Raw genomic sequence first — 21,446 nt, forward strand, 5'->3', positions numbered from 1 at the left:
CACTAATCTTCTGTAGTTTTTAAAGCACCATAGATGATAGCATATAAGAGTACATTCACCCTAGTAAAATAAGTCATAAATGCATGATGGTAACTTACTGCATACACATCACAAACAGGTTAAATGTGAGGATTTGAATGAAAAATTATGCATCATGTGTAAAGACTTGAATTTTTTTTATTTTAAATGCAGGTTCCATAGCAATACTAGTCAATATGTGGTGAGTTTTATTTCAGTGAATTTACCCAAATGGTTGGATGTTTGTTCCTTGGACTGGTAGTTGCAGAAGGGCAAGTTTTACTATGGGGGAAGATGTTGGGGATTCATCTCTTTCATAATTCATCATTTAATTCATTTCTGTAAACTCTAGAAACATAGACTTCCTGGGTTTGTGCTCCAGTTGAGAAGATAATCATCAAATACAAGCACCTTTCTTTACACTGAAGGGTCGGCCCTTGTCATTAAGCAACCCTCCATAATTCTATCTTTGTTCATTATGTTGGCATCATCGAGAAAACTTCCTGGGTTCATGCTCCAATCCAGAAGATTAAGTTTAAGCACCTTGGGTTACACTTGGGTTGACCCTTGCCTTAAAACAACCTTCTGGGATATCAGCGTCTTGGTCCTAACTCATAACAGTCCCTGAATGCTTCTACCATACCGGAGTTCCTGGTAGTGCTGCCATTGTAGTGTTTTGATGGCTAGATTTAGACTTTTTTTCTTTTATCCATTAAGGAAAGACAGATCTGATGGAATTCATAGCAAATTAATTTGATCAGTAATGTTAATGGAAAAATCCAAACAATACATTGTAGAAAGGAACCTCAGCTTATACTTTTATGCTTAGTGTGCCAAAAGATACTCACCCAATACTTTTAGGCTTAGTATGCCAAAAGATACTTTAAGTTGTTTGGTTTGAAGCTGGAAAAAATGTGTGTAGTTGATTATTCATTAAAACAAAGCTTTCACATGCCTGCTTTGAATTGCACATCAGTTTCTTATGTCCTTTGAATCTTAAGTTAATGCACTTTAGGATTGTGAGACTGGTACTGTATTTAGATTGTAGGTTGTTAGTTCAGATAAGATTTTTTTGTATCTTTGCCAAATAAAAAATTATACATTTTACTGAAGCAAGGCAAGTTGGAAAATGTGGATGTGAATGGTTGCATGCATTCCTTTTTATAGATAATCTACCTTGAAAATTCTTAAGAAAACAAACTGCTTGGCCTTCTGATAAGGGCCAGCAATCCCTCTGTCCCAGGTGAAGTACTCATAATGAGTTCCATTGGCAAGGCAAGGGTCACAGCATCCAAGAGAGTGGTTCATATTGTCATCATTTCTTTCAGCAGTTTACTGTGGAAAATGAGGAAACCTTAAGTGTGTATTTTGGGCATCAGATTTTGGTAGTATCCTTCTAGCTAAGAATATCTTGTAAGGAGTGTTATATATTTTGCAAAATTATGTTAGACAATCGGGCACATTAAACTTGCTTCTGTCAAAATTTAGTGGACTACCATAGTGGGAAATGTTTTGTGGAAAGGCTGATAGATATTGTTGTTCCCCTTGAGGAAGGATGAGAACATTCAAACCTAGATATTTAAGAAAATATTTTCATTTCTGACTAAAGTCATATGAGAACTGAGTAAAGATTTTAACAGTCTGCAGTTTGGATGCCTGAAAGAATTGAAGCCCCAAGGAATTGGCAGAAGGTTTACAGCATATTATTAGAGAACCCTGGATAACATATCTGAGTAACTCTTACTAAAATGCACAAGTATCTGCAGAAATGCACAATAACTAGGCTATCATAGAAAAGATCTTGTCCAAACATCATGATGGGAATGCATTGTTTGTAAGGTGAATACTACTTATTATAACTTCAAGGAATGTAGTTTAAATAGTCACTCAGAATAAAGATCAATAGAGATGCCGTTAAAGGACATGGAGGAAGGAATAAATGAAATTCAAATATAATATTGCAACGAGGTCAGTTGTAATAGTGTGTTAGCTGTCCATACTGTACTGTTCCAGGATGTTAGGGCTTTACATTGAAATTGTCTTTCTCCATAGAAAAAAAATGTTAATCTAATTGTTTTCTCCTTGGTTAGATTCTGAAATTTTGCTTCATAGTTTTTGTAATAAAATTAGGTCTGCTAAAATTCTGAAATGTCATGGACAGTGTAATATTTGTAATACTTACAATTGACATTTCCAACAGGTTATTACAGCATCCTTAGCTGATTTTAATCACAAATACTCCGCGCATTTCATGGAACCCCAAGGCTCTGGATGGTTTGCGTCTCTAACATCTATGGTTGGTTCTATGTTTGTGTCCGAAGAAATGGCTACTCGCAACGAGCATATAAAGTAAGTTATAAGTAGTCAGTATACATACAGTTAACAAAAACCTTTAGTCATGCAGGATCACTTGCAGCATAAATGGCAAGCCAAGAGATAGCATCAATCTTAAAAGAACAGGAGTTTTATATCCAATTATATACATAAGTATCACTTGTCATTCTTCACCTGACATAAATATTGATGTCCATAAGGGATCAGCTCTGAGTCCTTGGCAGTTATCAAAGTAATGGAGGAAGCTAGCAAGGAGTGCAGAAAGAGAGGCCCCTAGAGCTGCTATATGCAGAGGACCTAGTGTCAAGGGAATCATTGGAGGAGTTATTGGAAGTATGTAAAAGATGGAACACTGGAATGGAAATGGGATTATTGAATAAAGAATGCAGAGTAAACCTTATGTTGGCTGGGAAGAGAGCAAAGAAAAAATAATAGCCATGAAAGTGACCTTGTAGATATTATGGTTGGGGTGAACTGAGTACTGTGTATTTATTGTTGCCAATGGATTACTGAATATTATTATTATAATAATTATTTTTCCTTATATGTTACCAATCTTCCTGATTTATTATTTTTCCATATATGTTGCCAATCTTCCTGATTAATATTTTCTTCTTGTTCTTCAGTCTGCAAGTAACTGTCCAACATAAACTGGACAGGAGAGTGTTGAGAACACATTTTGCGTTAAACCCTGTAAAGGGAAAAGTGGGCATGAAAGACACTCATTCTGAAGACGATGATTGAAGCTATGAAGAAATTTTAAATTTCATTAAGTACTGGATATGAAGTGCAGGGTTGTTATAGATTATATTTTTTATTTGTTATTCTTGAATGATGGAGAAGCACTATTGGCAATTTTATATTTGTAATACTTAAATTATATATTAAGTAACTGATGAAGACTGAGACTACAAGTTTCTTTGCCATGGTCAATAAACCTGTTTTAAAGAATTGTGTGTGAAGGCCAAATAGTTACTGTTTAATATTTTTATATTTCAGATCAAACGACTCATTCTTGCTTGCCTTGTATGAGGCAGTCCACCTGAATCGAAACTTCATCACGGCCTTAACTACCGCTACAGATCCTTCTACTCCCCCATCACCTGCTAATACTCTTGACCGGGGCATCACTCCACCAACGCCCGATTCACCAACAGCGCCTAATCAGACTCCACAGACTGTAGAAATGGAAGCCTCTGTTCAACCAACAAACTTGCTTGTAACATTCCTAGAGTACTGGTGAGTTGGTCTCGATTGTTAATAATGTTACAGGTATATATTGTAGCCTAATAATTTGTAGTGTTCGTACAGCTACAGGAAAAGGAACAAAAATCATATTAACCTGGCAAACAGGCTTCACAGAGTGCAATGCCTTTTAATCTTATAAATATTTGCATAAGTAAACAGCATTTTAGGAATAGGTCAGTTTAAATGAATTCTTTTGAAGTAAAAGTTGTAGATGATTGAGGAAAATACTTTTAAGTGAAGCAAAAATCATACTTGTTATTGTTTGAAAAAAGAAACCATCACTCCAAGTAGTGAGTTAAAAGATAAAAATCTGGGTTTCTTCACATCCAGACTGGAAAGTATTTCAAAATACGTGAAAGGAAATAGAGGGGAAAGTAGGTTATATAAAATACAGTCTAATGTGAAAAAGGGGGAAATATATAGAACTACAGAAAGAAAATTGTAAATCATATAAAGAATATGCTGCCCAGAGGATATTAGTCAAGTGTATAACAAGTGTAAATACAAATTTGTTGAAGGCAAGTAGGTATTTATATGGCTTAAGGAACCCACTACTTATAATTGTCCATATTTGTGGTCCCTTGTTTCCTTGGTTGACCATTCTTCATTACAGAAAAGAGTAGCATACAGTAGGATGCATGTAGGTAGGTTGGTACATGTCCCCTCTGGCTGTTAGGGAACCAGCAGTCAGATAAACACTTTTAATGTCTTGATAGAGGTTTCATCTCAAGATTTTCTAGAATTTTGTTATGATTTTCTGCTAGAATTGCCTTAATTCACCTTTGTATATCTTCATTTCATTTTATTCCATTTCATATTTTTTTTTTTCTTTGGCAAAGAAATAGGTAAATTGCTATGTGTTTTCTGTTGAACAGCAAGCTAGCAAAGTTACTTTTGCTCTTGGAATCACTTATTCTAGGTAGAGTATTGTATGTGCTGGTTCTCTTGCCTTTGTGGGAGAATATTGTGCATTCTTAAGCTAGATTACCTTTTGTGTGCATATATTTATGGAATTACTAAGAGCTATATCATTAGGCTAGTTAGTTCCAGTGTGGTTTTTTTCTTTTGCTTTAGAATTTGTTAGGAAATTTAGTATACTGTACAGTATTTAGATTTGAATGTTTTTGCCTTCTAGTTAGCTTGAGAAGAATGTGTTACTCCCTTAATTCTCAGTAACTTTGACATTTGTTTGGTTTTTATCATCTTTTGGCAATCGTAATTAGTTTTTTCGTAATTTTAGTGTATTGTGTGCGAGTTTCTAGTCTTTTGCTTTAAGGGGCGCAGATATCTTCGAATTTCAAGTACAGGCAGTCCCTGGTTATCGGCTGCCTTGGTTACCGGAGATCTGGTTTTACAGCGCTTGTCTAGCGACGACGATAACCAGATTTTTGTCGTTGATAACCGGTTATTGGCACTGATAACCAGTTATCAGCGCTGATCGCCTCTTATCGGCGCCGCTGATCACCGGTTATCGGCGCCACTAACCATGGATCAGTGCTATTATCGCCGATTTTCAGTTAGCCGCGATTTTCGGTTGTCGTCATGCCATCAGGAACGGAACCCCGCCGATAACCGGGGACTGCCTGTAATTATCAAAATTGATTTATTGACTGCTTTTGACTCATTTATGTCTAAATAAATATATCCTGAAGCATTATTGCTAAAAAAAAAATGTTTAGATTGGTTTACTGGCAATTTTGTTCGTCTCTTGTATGGCATGGTGAGTGACAAATTGTTGCAAAACTTGTGAAAAATGTTCTAGTCCTGTTTAGTTCGAAATCACTGATATATTTTTGCCACCCACTAAAATATCCCATTCTCTCTAGCGGTAGCGTCAAAATGTGATCAGAGTAACTCGATGAAAATGTCCCGATCATCTCAGGACTCGTGAAAGTGGCACCATAGATGTACTGAGCCCAACAATTTACATAGAATGTTTTGTATTTCTTGACTTATTATTACAGATTTGTATTTATTGACTTATTTTTATATTTCTTGACTTATTTTTACAGTAGAATAACCACGACATGTAAATCAACATGCTATAAGCAAATATACAAATATATGCAAATGAATAGCAATCTTCCTCATCACCAGTCACTTGTACAAAATTTGTCATAAATGAAATAATTTACAAGTCATTTTATTTTGCTTGACAAAATAGAATAAATATTAGTTTTTTCCTCACAATATCTATACAGAGTGTCTGTTCACAAATAAAAGAAATGTGTAAGTATATGGTAAAGTTTCCTTTGGGCGTACCATTAAGTGCCATGGTGTACTTCTTGAGTCATGCCACGCCTCCCAGCTTTTTAGTGCATTTCTGAGTACCATTTTTTCTGCCGTAATAGGAGCAAAGAAGAGATGTATTATAAGAGAAATAAATAAAAACTATGCCCTAGGAGAATTAAAAAGGCAAAAGAAATCAGAATAAAAGTCAAGAGTCTCCATTGGAGAAATGTCACGAATGTCAGTCACCAAAGAGAAAACCAAGCACGGATCACATTTCTTCCCCTCTGATTATTGTTTAGATTTCAGGGTTGTTTCTCATATGAAGAGCTACTTTTACTGCAAATATCAATACATGCATCAGGCAGCAGCATTCAAAAACCCCCTTTCCTTGACACCTGCCAGGTGTTTGGTACTGTTTTCTTTAATTGAGATCAGTGTGGAGGGTAAATTTGTGGAACATGTTTGTGAACAATTACAAGATAAGTAGTTGCTGTGTATGGAAATTTTCATTTTTTTGTAATAACATTTTTACAAGCTTGCCAGGCATCTGAGATTGACCAATAGATTCTTTATTAGTAAACTGGTTAATGGAAACAGTATTCATTTAGAGAGTAGAATGATAGAATAGGGCATACCCTTCATTACCTAAAACAGGGCATAAATACTATCTCGCCCTTAAACGCCAGTATTTTTTGTGGTAACATCTTTTGTGATGGGTGAGACTGAAAAGAATTTGTTTGCTTTTCAGTAATATTTTCCACAGTTACCTGTAGTAATAATTGATTTTTGTGCATTTACCTAGTTCCATAGTGATGCAAGATACGAAGACAGAAGAAAGCCTGAATAATGTGAAGCTGTGTTTTGTGATAATTACCTGTATAGCAGAAGATCAGTACTGCAATCTTCTTCTACATGATGCCAACCTTGTTTTCACTGTTCCTCTACACCGTCTTCCTATGAGACATCGGAAAGTCATTCCAGAAAAAACGCCTCATGCTCGACCGTTAGCTTGTGCAGTTTTAGGTAAGAGTATTTTTTTCCACTGTTTTAAGTTAGAATGGAAATTGCCTTGAAAATATACAGATTAGTCATTAATATTGAAGACCTTAGTTTTACGTAAGTTTGTAAGGCTAAAGAGGCTGAAGGTAGCTCATGTGATATTGATATGCTCTTTCATGTGCTATAATTTTTTTTATCTTTTTATCCTTGTTATTTTGTCAGTGTCAAGTTCAAACTACCTGTTCTACTTACACTGTAATCAGTAGCATCCAATAGCAGCCAAGATCCCCCCCCCCACCCCCACCCCCTGCCAGACCAAGGCAGTCTTCTAGTACAACTGTCTCCTTGGTGAAGCAAATTTCTTGTAGCTGCAAGGGGGGACCGGTAGCTCCTCTCAGCCAAGTTTCCCTATAGCACTGCAACTCTCCCAGATGCAATTTTAATTGCTACTTTGGTAGAAGTAACTCACAAACCTTAAGTATTTCCAGGATTAGGTTAGTTCACGATATGCATTTTTCTAGGTCTTTGAGTTTTGGAACCCTGTGTTTTGCAGCAACTAACAGTCACTGTTAGTAAGCAACAGGAACTAGATCAAGGTGAGCAGGAAGCCAAATAAGTTCTTCGAAACTGAGGGCAGTATTCCTGCATCTTCATATGTTCACAGAGATATACATGGCAGATTTTAGTCATCACTACAGTTGCTACCTCATGAACCATTAAATTACGAGATCAGTTCCTATTTTTCGACTGCCAATAAGATCTTTATTTGATGTGATGGAATACAACTACTATTTGGAATAAAAAATATGAACATGGACAATTTTGCTATATACTGTGCCACACAGCATCCATCTTGAGACATGCTGAATGTATTGTCATTAAAGCTGTAACAAAAGTAGACACGTGCCTCATCAGTAGGTTTCCAGTTCTCCATAGAAAAAACAGCAGTGGTGTTCTAGAAAAAAGTGGAAAAAGGTTAAGAGATTGACTTGAAAATTAGAGGTCATCACACCCATCAATCAGACAACAAAATTCTTACACTTCTTCTTTGACCCACTTTAAAAGGTCCATGTAGTCTATATAAAAGCAAATGTAAAAATTTCATTAAGTTTGATGAAAAAAAAATTCTCACATCACAACAAATTGGGGACCTGACTGGCCAAGATTGGGGCTTCAAAATCTTCCCCAAACTTTTCAACTCAGGTTGCAAATGGTGAACCAACTCTAACCATTCATTGATAATAGAAGCTTTAAAATTCCAAGAGATGAAGGACAAGAGCAGGAAAGAAGTACATGTGGAGAATAAAGGGTAATACTCAATTCAGAACTCAACTCTGGAAACATGGTGAAAGCCATAAATGCCTGGACATTGCTAGTAATCAGATACAGCACTGGAATAGTGGAGCGGAATAAGTCGCAGCTCTGCAACATAGATGAAAAAACTAGAAAGTACCAAGCACTGCACCCTAGAGCAAATGTAGACAGGCTATACACACTGCTTAGAGAAGGAAGAAGTGCCTTATACAGCATAGAGGATTATGTCCACACCAAAATCTGAATGCTGGGATGGTATTTGAAGACCAATGAGGATGAATGGCAAAGAAACATATGAGAGGAAGGCCTGACTAAGGAGAATGAAGACCCAGAAGTATTTAAAGACAGAGCAACAAAGAGCAGAATAATGGCACAGGAAACCCATGCATGGACAGTTCATAAGACAAAGAATTGTCCAGCAATGAAACATGGCAATGGCTTCAGAGAGGGCAACTCAAGAAAGAAACAGAAGGAACAGTAATAGCACCACAAGATCATGCCCTAAGAATAAGGTATACATCCAAAGAGCAATAGATGGAACCAATATCTTATTCAAGTTAGGAAATGCATTGGAAGAGACCATATACCACATTCCAAGCAAATGTCCAGCACAGGCACAGGTTCAGTACAAAAAGCCCTCCACTGGAGACTGTGCAAGAAATATCAGATAGCTTTAGGGAATAGTAGAAAACGTGCAGGCAAATTTACTCATTCGACTACAGTATCAGAACAGACGGGGTGATATAAGCATGTCAACCAGACCTGACAGATCAACAAAACTAAGAACAAAGTGTCACTTATAGATGTTACAGTACCGTGTGATCCAGAGTGGAGAGAGAGAGAGAGAGAGAGAGAGAGAAATAGAAAAGTATCAAGACCTGAGTATGGGATTGAGAGGGCTATGAGATATGCCAGAGGAGGTAGCACCCATAATCACTGGAACATTAGGCATGATACTAAGATCTCTGAAGAAAAACTTGAATAAACTGGAAGCTGATGTAACCATACTCACGCAGCAGACTGTGCAACTAGAAAAAGCTCGTTTAGTAAGAAAAGTGATGGACTTGTAAGGAGGTAGGGTGTAACGTGGAACCCCCCACACTTTTAACTACCAGTCTGGATATACTGTGATAGACCAAAAAATAAATTTGCAAATAATGGTACAGTAAACCCCCCATATTCGCGTTCTCAAGATTCGCGGACTCGCGTATTCGCAGATTTCTCTGTGGAACGTATCTACCCATTATTCGCAGAAAATTCACCCATTCGCAGTATTTTTCACTGAGAAATATTCACTAATTACTGTGTTTTCATATCATTTTCATGACTAAATGCACTTTTTGTGATAAAACTATTAAAAAAATACATTTTTATAGCATTTTTCTTGTGTTTAAACTATCAAAATAGGCAGTTCTAAGTGTTTTTAGTGGGGTTTTAAGTATTCGCCGATTTTAGCTATTCGTGGGGGGGCTGCGGTACACTTCCCCCTGAATATCGGGGGTTTACTGTAGTGGTAATTGCCTGCCAGGAATTGCTAAGCAGTATTCATTTTCAGTTAATTTCAGCAGAAATCCCTGCCTTTCAACCATTTTACTCTGCATTTGCAGCTATCTCTTAAGCTGTCAGAATGAGGAAGTGATACCATAATGCAGTTTATTAGGGGATTCCCCCTAGTTACTGGTGATTTAGTGTCTGAAAGAAACAATCCCAGAATTCATTTCTATATTGAGTAATGTTTCTTGGTTAACCATGTTGTTTTGAGAAATAAGACGTTTATATTTATGGAACATGAGTTTTTTAAACTTTTTTTTTACAACCCTACTGACATATGTAAGGTTTGCATAAGACATAAAAAAGTTTAGTTCTTAATGATAACAATTTCTAATTTTTACTCCTCGTTTATAAATGCTTATTTAAGTATTAATGAGCTTACTTAAGTCTAGCCTGTGAGAATTTCAAAAACATTAAAACCTCTTCTTCACTTTCCTGACAGATGTTATGGTGGAGTTTATGATGTCACATATGATGAAAAAACTTCCAATTGAGCTCTTCCTTCAAAATGTAAGCATCATCCACCGATTGTTATGTTATCAAAAGCGTAATTCAGTAAGATTACCTTACAACTGGAAGGACCTTTGGGCAGCACTCATTGCTTTAGCAAAGTTTCTTGTGGCCAATGAGTCATACTTGGCAAAGAAAATGAACATATTCAACTTAGCACATCAGGTTAGTAAAACTTTATGTCATATTTAATGTTTCTTATCCTGGGCATTGAAACTTAATTATAGAAAAAGACATGGCATTTTAATTATAACATAGTTTACCTTGACTACCAAATCACATTTCTAGACTCAGGGCTGAGGCTAAACAGATGCTCTAAGGGGATTTAATATCATTTAAAATTCACATTGCAAGATGCACTTGAGGTAAAACAATGTATATGATTTGGTTCTGTTAAGTTTTGTAAATTTCATACATTTTGTAAACACAACTCTGCAAGCGTGTTTGCAAGAGGTAGCCATTGCTTTATAAATGATAATAGTCAAAAAACAGATTGTGGGTTTTTGTGTAGGGTTATTTATAGTTGACAAACTTGCCTGCCCTCAAGTCTGCTTAAAACCAGTTTACAAAACTGTCCTTCTCATTATGCCACTTAAGGAATGCAATTTGAGTGTGGTATTCAGTAATTATATAGTTAAGGCAGTGCCATGATCATGACGTACTACATCACAGTTAAACAAAGTTGCCCCTCAAAACGGTGTTCTGTAGACACTTCATTTGTGTGTTGAAGTTAGACCTTATGTTTTTAGGTTCAAACCTTGCTTGAATATGGTTAATGAGGATATGAACTGTGTTCATTTTTTAAATTTCTCATATTACCTAGATTTCCAAGAATTTAGCCCAGCATAGGAATTTTTGTTGTTGTTGCTGTTATGCTGTCTTAAAGTTGAAGGAAAACAGATTGTCAAAAGAAATGAAATTTTTTATTTTGTGCCATTTTCTGTTTACTGCATATGTCAGGCTTTTTATACATGCAGTCTTCAAGGTTAGATGAGTTTTTCAATTGCAAAGATTAATTAGGGTGATATGCATATAACCAAATGTGACTGGTCATAGACTAGGTAAAAGCAGCCAACAAAACACTGGATAACCCAAGCAAGCCAGTGCTATCCAGTGCATAGAGTACAAATGACATTGGTCATAGAAAAAGTGTGGGCTAAGCTAATATACATCTGCAGTTTTCAAAATGGTAACTTTGATGAATGGTTTGTAAAATATAATACTTTAATGTCTTGAAATTTCTGTCAACCTTCAGGCGAGACTGAGAAACTTTTTGGTATAGCCAAAGCTATAGGGTAATCATAATTATTTAGGGTAGTTTTGTGTTCACATTGCCAGTGGTAAAAAAAAAAAAAAGTTTTTTCTTACCTACTGGAAAGGGCAGACCCCTGAGCTGTCCAGTAACTTGAGGTGGCACTGTATGTCTGTATCCCAACCCCACTTCTGTTACATTAAGGTCATATGACACAGGGAATGACTTTCTGCCAGAAAAGGGTCTGAAACCCAGATGTACAGCCAGCCAGCTTGGATTCTTCTCTTTTGTCTGCAAATGAGTGGGCAGATGTTGGCAACTGTATCAAAAAGAGCAGTTTTGTTTTTAAAATCTGTCATTATGAATACAAACCACCTCTCAACCCAACTTATGGGATATCTTCCCAAACTACAGCTTCCTAAGCCTTGAAAATTACATTTAATGGTATATTTAGTAAGAGTTCCAAGTATGTTTTGGCAAATCAGGGGGTTTGTGCCTATGAAAAAATTTTTATTTTTCTTGTGGAGTAATCACTCTCTTATTTGATCTCTTCATTATGCAGGTGATGAATATCTTCAACTTGTTCATTACCTATGGTGACACATTCCTGTCAACTCCCTCAAGTTATGACGAACTATATTATGAAATTATGCGTATGCACCAGGTAAGGATTTAGTAAATTCTGTTGTGGGTTTCCTTTTAGGGAAAGTTGGGGTATTGAAAGTACATTCCAATTTGTATTCTGGGAAAGTTGGGTTATTTACAGTACATTCCAATGTGCATTCTCACCCCCTGGATAAACCATTTCTCTCATACATAAATGATTCTTTGAAGTCTAGTCAAGATGCTCTTCACAAAAACATTCATTAGATGTGAAGATATTTTTTATTATTTTGTTGTTGGTGAGATTGATTTATTATTAAATATATATTTGTTTCATGGTGTTGTCAAACTCCAATAGAGTTAGAAAAAAATTATCTTTAATGTAAACATGTATGTAAAAGATACAAATACTTTTACTTGTTCTTCAGATATACAAGGGGCTTTTGTTCAAGCAAGTGAAAGGTACTTTACCTGTCAAATATTACTGTATGTGCATCACAAACCCAGTACCTATAAATAACTTTGTTTGGTTCAAAAGGATTCCCAAACAGCGTAAGCCCTGTTTAAATTAGGAAGAAAATATTAGCCGGTCAGTAGCCTTGTTCACCCCCAGGATGGCAAACATATTAGTTTGAGGTAGTTCTTTCCTGCATTCTTCATTTATCTGAGCAAACACTAATCCTGTGGATCACTTATGATACATTGATGCATCATTTTCTGTGGTTTTCAACTCATTTTTGTGATCTAGTCTTATTGTTGTTTTTCAAACATACAACAATATGGTGGTGGCTTGAAGAAAGAAGGTTTCTCACAGCAAAGTCTCTATTTCCTCTTGAGCCCAAGCCTAACATTATTCTCTGACGCATCGGATCTGGGTTGGGGAGCAGTTCTAGGAAGTTTGGAAGTTTCAGGAACATGGTCTCTACAAGAGAGAAAACTTCATATAGACCTGAAAGAGTTGAAGGCAATTCACATGGTGCTTCAACATTTTGCTGCAGTGACTCGCGTCGTAGTGGTTGCGGTACAATCCGAAAACACAACTGCTCTAGCATATATCTGGAACCCGGGAGGCACACACTCCCTTTCCCTGTGCGAAGTAGCCAGAGATCTCCTATGGGCTCACAACAACAACTCTCAGAGTCTCACCCACTTTGTTCAGGGCAAGTCGAATGTATTAGCAGACGAGTTGAGCGTTGCAAACAGGTTCTACCCACGGAATGTTCGCTGAATCCACAGGTGTACACTGGCCTGTGGAAACAGTGGGGTAAACTGTGGGTAGACTTGATTGCAACGTCCAGGAACCATCACCTCCCTTTATATTGCTCTCCGGTGCCGGACCCTCAAGTGTGGGCAATGAATGCAATGCTCCAGGGCTGGTCAGACCTGGAGGTGTACACTTTTCCTCCGTTCAGTATAGTGAGGGAAGTAATAAACAAGTTCAGGACTTCCTGTCACACGTCGACGATTTTGGTGTCCCCCCTTTTGGCCTCAAAAAGGAATGGTTTCCGGACCTTCTGGAACTTCTGTCGGACTTTCCACGGCTCCTTCCACAGAGGAAAGATCTGCTCAGACAACCTCATTTCAACTGGTTTCATCAAGGTTTGTCCACTCTCACTCTCACTCTTGACAGGCTTCAGACTGTCAGGAAGCTTGTCAGAGTGAAAGAGTTTTCAAGAGAGGTTGCAAATGCTATTGCGAGATGTAGACACGAATCTTCTTCCAAGCTCTACCAAGCTAAGTGGGCAACATTTTGTAGGTGTTGTAAGGAACGTAACATCTCTTCCTCTTTTACCTCTATGGCCCAACTAGCTGAATTTTTACTGTACCTGAGATCTTCCCGGGGCTTATTGAATCAAGGGCTACAGATCCATGCTGAACTTGGTGTTCAGGCATAGAGGTTTGAACATTTCCTCTAACCTAGATATTTGGGACTTGGTTAAATCCTTTGACACCACAAAACGGAAATCGCATACCAGTGTCTTGGAACCTAGATGTAGTATTGCACGGGTTATCAGGCCGTCCTTTTGAACCAATTCACTAGCCACAGCAAAACGAGTCAGTGAGTTGCATGCTCTGGATAAACAGGATGGTTTTTCCCAAGAGACTGCAGTATGCATGTACATTCTAGGTTTCTTAGCTAAGAACGAGAGCCCTTCTAATCCATGGCTTCATTCTTTTTCCATTCAGAGCCTTACGGAACTGAAGGGACCTTTGGACCAAGAGAGAGTGTTGTGCCCAGTGAGAGCACTGAGGTATTACCTCGAGAAAACCAAGAATATCAGAGGGGATTTTCGTAATCTCTGGTGCTCGCTCGCTTAAGAATTTTTTGCGCCCTCTCTCCAAGAATGCTATTTCATCCTTTTTGTTAGACATTATTGTGGAATCTTACTTGAGGATTCAAGAAGATGGTTTACCTTTGTTAAAGTAAAAGCCCATGAAGTGTGGGTGGTAGCCACATTATTGGCTTTCAAACACAATCTCTCTCTTGGAAGTGTCACTCGGTCTTCACCAACCATTATTGACGTGATGTCAAGACAGTTTTCGAGGACTACAGTACACTGGGTCCGTTCTCCGCAGTTGGCGTGGCACTAGGGAATGAGGGTAGGAGTGATCCTTCTATTTTCCTCTGTCTCCTAGCCTTGTTTAAGGTTGTTGAGTTTTGGGAAGCCGGGGGTTACTTGGTACCTGGAGTACCCTCCGATTTTAGTTTTTTATGGTTGGGTAAGTTTTTAATTGGTGTTCAAGTAATATTGTTTTTTATGGTCATGTTGGTTGGTGTATGTTCATGCAGGGCAAGGGCAATTATTTTGTTTAGCTTTATCAAGTCATAGGAGTACTCCCTGACAACAAAGCTCCCACTGAAGTAGGGACAATTCCTGACATTAACAGTCATGTCCCTATGGGTCGAGATGAGCAATGGCTGAGAGGCAGCACCTTCCTGTTCTTGCTCTCTCCCCAGGTAAGGTTACAGCAAGCATTACCACAATGCTAGCTTTTTATCTATTCAAATGCATTTCCATTTACATGTCCATACTTCCCACCTCCTATCAGTGTGGGATTCAGCTATGTAATTACTGATTATATGTTAGTTTTAGAAGTTTAATCATTATTATTTTATTTTTATTTTCTGCATTAGTGAAATGGAATGGCATTACGAAATGTATAAAAAGTACATGTTTAATTTTATAAGATGTTTTTATAGTAAAACATTATGTTTAAAAGTATCTGTTTGTGTTATGATGTCATAGGAAGTGACATCTAAGGATGACAAATGGCGGGAGGGAGAAAATGTAAAAAAATGCAGGTGGGAGTTTTGAAAAGACTGTGGTGCAGTAGAGAGCTCTCTGATGGTTAAGTTGCCAGTTTTGGGTTGTAAGTCTGTATTGTGGTTTTTTGGAGTCATAAGCTGGATGTGAACAGGTGGGTGGATTGTATAATTGTAGCATTTTTGGACAGGTTAGGCTAGGAAAACTTTCGAGCGGTAGCAGAGCGGGGTTGGTTAAAAATGGATGGATCTGATGGTAAACTTTGAAAGATGAAATGGAGAAGAGACTGTCCGAGGTTTAGCGGGACGCAGGGTGATTATAAAGGATGGAGAGGACAAGTCGAAGATTGGCTTGTGGTGCGTGGAAAAGAAGTGAAATATCCAGGTATAGAGATAAGAATGAGCTTAAATGGTAAAGCTTTAGAAGTAACAGAAGGAATAGATAGAGATGAACGTAAGGATAAAGCGTCTCAAAGATAATCCTGTCCAAACTAGATGAAGTGTATCTAAAAGATACAGTAATGGAAAATTACAGTAAAATGAAAAACTGTTTTAAAATAGAAAGAGAATCTAGTGAAAAGGTGAGAGATTTTATAATTAGGTATGAAAAGCCAGAGTGATAGGGAAAAGCATGCTTGAAGGGGAAGCAAAAGGTTTTCATGTACTAGAACAAGCGAATCTCACAGAAAATAAAAAACAAATGGTATTAGCAGCTTTTGGTCAAGGAAAAATGGAATATAAAACAGTGTCACAGATAATGAAAAGAAAATTTTAGGGATTAGGGAATCAAGAGGAGGGGGAATGGTTGGGATCAGAAGGCTATGTGAAATTTGGGAGAGGGAAGGAAAACAAAAGCTGTCAGGGAAAAGTGAATCAAGCTAGAGGTGGAAGAAATCCTATAAATAGAGAAGGGAAAGTAACACCGAGTCCAATATGCAAATTGGAATGGCATTGGGCTAGAGATTGTCCTCAGAATTTTCAAAATAAGAAGAAATGAGAAACTGGACAAGAAGAAGAAAAGGTTTATATAGGAGAAGTTAGTAAAATAGAGGAAGAATCTTGGGGAGAAGTTAATGCAATTTTAGACACAGGATGTAAATCAACAGTTTGTGGGGAATTATGACTAGCACGCATTGTCGTGGGTTTGAATCAGGAAGAGTTGAGGTGAATGAATGATAAGAAAGAGGCTAATAAAGTATTTAATTTCAGTGAGTCATCATGCAAGTTGAAAGGAGTAATGGAAATACCAGTGATATTGAAAAACAAAAAGTTTTATTTGAAAACAGTAATAAAATTGAAAGATTGGAATTTTTATATGTTAGATATAAAAACTGCGTATCTACAATGTGATGAAATACAATGAGAAGTATACTGTCTTTAAAACCACTTAGCGAAGATGGTTGGAGTGGATTATTGAAATTGAAGGAAACTGTTTATGGGCTCAAGGATGCAGCAAAGGAATGGTATTGTAAGGTGGTAAAAGTGGTGGAGGAGCTTGAAGGCAAGAGAAGTAGATTAGAACTTAATTTGGAGGAAAGACAATAAATTGAATGGTATTTTATGTACACATGTAGATGATTTTTGCTTTGGAGGAACTGAATGATTTTTAAAGGAAACAATTGGGAAATTGTAAGTAGGAGAATAAGAAAGTAAAATTTTTAAGTATATAGGAGTAATAGTAGAGCATAAGGAAAATGGAACTTGTCTTAATCAGTGGCAATATATATAAAATTCTGTAAGATAAATAGAAGCTAGAAGATTTACAGGTAATAGAATATTATGACAAAAGGAGTTAACAGAATATATGTCAGTGGTAGGACAGTTGAATTGGGTATCGCTACATACCATACCAGAAATATCATGTGATGTTAGTGAATTAAGTAAAGCTTTTAAAGAAGGAATGTCTCAAGATATGAAAAAGCTGATTAAAATAGTGAGAAAAACTAAGCGCATAATGGGAGAAGTGATAATAAGTGAGTTAGAAGAAGAAAAGATTTATTGGGAAGCCTATGCAGATGCTTCATTTGGGAATATTGAAGATGGTCATACACAATTGGGTTATGTGATATCTTTGACAGATGGTAAGAGGAGAAGTCCCATATGGTAGAAATCCAGAAAATCTAGAAGAGTAGCAAAGTCCACCATTGAAGCAGAAGTTATGAGTTGGGGGTGGGGGGGGCAGCCATAGAAGGATTGATATATTTCAAACATTTGTGGGAAGAGAGTAGGAGGGAGAAAATTAGAAGCATTGGTTAAAACTAATAGTAAAACGCTAATGACTGCAATAAAATCAAGTACTGGAGAAAGTAGTAAGAGATTGAAAATTGATATTGCAGCAATAAGAGAAACAATAGAATCTGGCGAAATAAAGGAGGTGAGATGGATAAAAGGAAAGCATCAGATAGCTGATGTATTGACTAAAGCTGGCATTTCAGGGGAAAATATTAGAAATTACGTAGAGAGTAAAGAATTGGAGAATACAGTAATGGAGATTAGAGGGGATTAGGACAAGAAGAGTTTGGAGGGGAGGGAGAAGGATATAAGTGTGATTATATGTTAGTTTTAGAAGTTTAATTATTATTATTTTATTTTTCTCCATTAGTGAAATGGTACGGGCGTTGCGAAATGTATAAAAAGCACGTTTAATTGTATAGGATGTTTTTATAGTAAAACATTATGTTTAAAAGTATCTGTTTGTGTTGTGATGTCATAGGATGATAAATGGCAGGAGGGAGAAAATGTAAAAAAATGCAGGCGGGAGTGTTGAAAAGACTGGTGCAGTAGAGAGAGTTCTCTGATGGTTAGGTTGTCAATTTTGGGTTGTCTGTTTTGTGGTTTTTTTGTAGTCGTAAGCTGGGTTATAAAAGAAGAACAGTGTGAACAGGTGGGTGGATTGCATAATTGTAGCATTTGTATAATATCAGTTATTTTTCATGAAGATTAACTAGTGTTTGCTTCTTATAGGTGCTTTCCTTGTATTTTTGGTTATTATGTAGGTTTTCCTAGTTCCCCCAAGACATTTATTAATGTATTCTCATACACTAATTCCCATTTGGTTCTTGCTAACTTTGTATTGTATCTTTATTTTGGTTAGCCTGTTAAGTATAGTTTAGCTTTGCTGGAGCCAACTTACATTTTTATTGATTGCTGAACAATGGACATTGGAGCATAGGCATAGTCATTAAAAATGACTTTGGTATGTTTACTTTAAATAAGTATTCTTTCTTACTTTTCTTTCAGTTTTTGCTAGGTAGTTGCAATTGTCCTTCAGTTTACATGAGATTTTTATTCCCAGACCAGTACAGCTAACATCCATTATGATGGATATTAAGTGTGCTTCCTTGGAATAACATCATTGTCCTAGGAATTGACCTAAATTCTGTCATCCTTTATAATGAGCCCAAGATGTCACACAAACATGACAGAGGCCAATGAAGCCTTTCTGTGACTGACATCGCCACCTGTCCGTTGACAAGTATGTATGCAATCTGATGTGTACGTATTGTCACTGAAGCCTAGGTGTTCAAAACTTTGGTACTATCACCAGATTGAAAACAGCATAATTCTTAATAAATCATCGCACCAACACCATTGACTTCTTCCTGAAGATGCATTTGTAATGCCTAGATTGTCGTACTGCTGTAGGTGATTGGTGCAAACAAATTATTGCTCAGTACCATAGACAGATGGCCATGGAACACCAGGCATACTGTTCTGTATGTCACCAGACACCTGTTTCAGGGTTATTCAGAAATTCTCCATCAGCAACCAGAGTGAAACATGTCTTGCTTCCCAGTAGGGAGTTGATTGTTGGAGTGATGACTCTTACAATCCATGGATCCAATCCAGTAATGGTACTTTATGTCCAGAAATCCAGGCAAGCAGTCCATTGTAGGAGGAACCATGAAAGGTAAAATGCTGTTCTCCCCTCTCTTCAACTAATATCAAGAGGCTGCTCTGGGCTGTCCCTCTCTGTCCCCACATCCTTTTTCTGCTGAAAATACATCTACAGAAAATCTATATTAAGTTTAAGTTAATAGGTTCAAAAGTGTAATACCTGTATGGACTTCCTGAAGAGGTCATAAATTTCTGAAGCTGACAATACAGAAGGAAGAGCTGACCATAAAATTTCCATGCTGTATGTCAGCTGCAAGGGTGACAGTGTACTGACTGTGAAGAATTCATTAACTTGATGGTCAACAAGGTTAACATCCACCTCAGTCACAGTCTCCAAGGGAGACTGGATGAGCAGTGAGCAACAGTACCTTCCAAGACTCTTTATTTTGGATTATGTACAGCCTCTAAGGTCTTCTCGAGGACTTTGAGACAAACTATTGTTAGAGGATGATGTGTTTGACTGAGCCAGGTGGAGGAAAGCTGTTAGAAACATTGACCCCAAATAGAAGTGGGAAAAAATGCAGAGAAGAAGAAGAGGAGTTGTAAAATATATTTTTATAACATAAAGCATGCTTTTCATACTAGCCCATAAATTTTGATACTGCATATGTGTCATCCTCAGTTCCCTGCTCTTTGGTCTATAGGAAGTCATGAAAAAATGACTTAACAGGAGAGGATATTGCGGTGGGCTGGGCAGAGACAACAGCTGTTTCTCATTTATAATCAGGACAATTTGGTTTGACAGAAGAATATTAATTTTAAAAGTAGGCAATTTTTTATTGAATTAGTATGAGAAATGTGTTACATGTAATAAATGCACTTTTTTTCAGTCATGTATATGGGTGGTAGTAGGGAAGATGCTGTTGAATGTTAAGTTCGCAGACATTTAGAAAATCACTTTTAATATTATTTTGTACATTTATCAAGAACCCTGGACTGTAAGTTGATGCTCCAACATCAAAAATAATCCAAAATATTACACACAAATTTTGTAGCAGATGACCCTCTTAGAACCCCTTTTTACATGTTTAATGCCATTCAAAGATAAAGGATCTGTTCTAATTACATCTTTTTACTGGATTGTATTGATGCATATCTGTTTCCAGATAATATGTGTAAATTTACGCTTTCACAAACTTGTCCTTATCCTTTATTAAAGAAAAGATGGCAGAGATGGACATATAGTACTAAGGCGTGAATGTACAACTGTAATTTTTCTGACATAATTAGGAAACTGTATTTTACAGGTTTTTGAAAATATGTATTCTATGAGCCTTCGTTATTCTCGATCTGATGGGGACTATAAAGAAAGTGCGCAGAAGCTGACAAATTGCTTGGGGAATGTTAGGTGAGTCACATCCATCTTTATTCTATTGTTTTTAAGATTTTAAGATTAATTTTAGGAATAATTTTTTCTCAAAAATTTTTTTTTTTATTTTCAGTATTTATTTAGAAATCTTATTGAGCAACTATAAGTTGTCCTTTCTGGACTCCGAAATTATTTTGTCCTTTCAGTTTTTCAAAAATACTTAAAGGTAGCCTATATGATTTGTATGAATAATACTTCGAAGTAATAGTTTGTTTTAATGTCCTGAAGTTGCCTCAAATTTTGTGAGTTTCTTGTATAAAAATTTGTTAATTGCAAAATTTTCATCAATAATCCACAGTAAGCCACAGACAACTCATGAAGGCTAGAAGTGTACTGTACAGAAAACGAAAAAAGTTTAGTAGGCCATGAATGCCTACAATAAATATAAATACATTATATTAATCTAACCAGTGAAATACAGTACTACTGTATACAGTATACACAAATCAGCTTCACTTGTGTATTTGTCTCATGCAGTGATTAGCAGTTGTTGCACTTTTTGCATCTTTAATGTGATACAGCTGTAAGGTCCGGAATTCAGTAATAACCCTAAAGTGTAAATCTGTTAATGCTCCTAAAAGCAACAAGTTGATACAAAAACCCAGCATCATATTACATCTCTCGATGTGAAAACAGTTACTGTACTTTTTTTAGGTGCAGGATTGCTTTAAAAAAAAAATAAAGGTATCTCACTAGACTCCAATATTTAAGAAAGCAAAGGAGCTAGGTCAGCAGACTGTAAAGCCAGCAAAGGCTGGTTTGATAATTTCAGGAGTAGGTTAGGACTGTTAAATATAAAGATTGTAGGACAAGCAGCTACTGCCTACAAAGATGAAGATTGTGGGAGCAACAGC

The 21,446-nt window shown here is 36.7% G+C and overlaps 1 protein-coding gene across 10 annotated transcripts in view; it reads left to right on the forward strand.

Annotated features, from left to right (window-relative positions):
- LOC136826222 (armadillo-like helical domain-containing protein 3) overlaps nt 1–21,446 on the forward strand; it is a 47,316-nt gene that overhangs the window by 14,316 nt on the left and 11,554 nt on the right. For all 10 annotated transcript variants that reach the window (XM_067083350.1, XM_067083294.1, XM_067083369.1 and 7 more), the window contains exons 7-12: nt 2,219–2,367; nt 3,352–3,591; nt 6,635–6,855; nt 10,139–10,371; nt 12,021–12,122; nt 20,471–20,571. In XM_067083350.1, coding sequence (XP_066939451.1) covers nt 2,219–2,367; nt 3,352–3,591; nt 6,635–6,855; nt 10,139–10,371; nt 12,021–12,122; nt 20,471–20,571 — 1,046 coding nt within the window. The remainder of the gene's footprint in view (nt 1–2,218; nt 2,368–3,351; nt 3,592–6,634; nt 6,856–10,138; nt 10,372–12,020; nt 12,123–20,470; nt 20,572–21,446) is intronic.

This window comes from Macrobrachium rosenbergii, chromosome 3, assembly GCF_040412425.1.
Source record: "Macrobrachium rosenbergii isolate ZJJX-2024 chromosome 3, ASM4041242v1, whole genome shotgun sequence".
NCBI lineage: Eukaryota > Metazoa > Arthropoda > Malacostraca > Decapoda > Palaemonidae > Macrobrachium > Macrobrachium rosenbergii.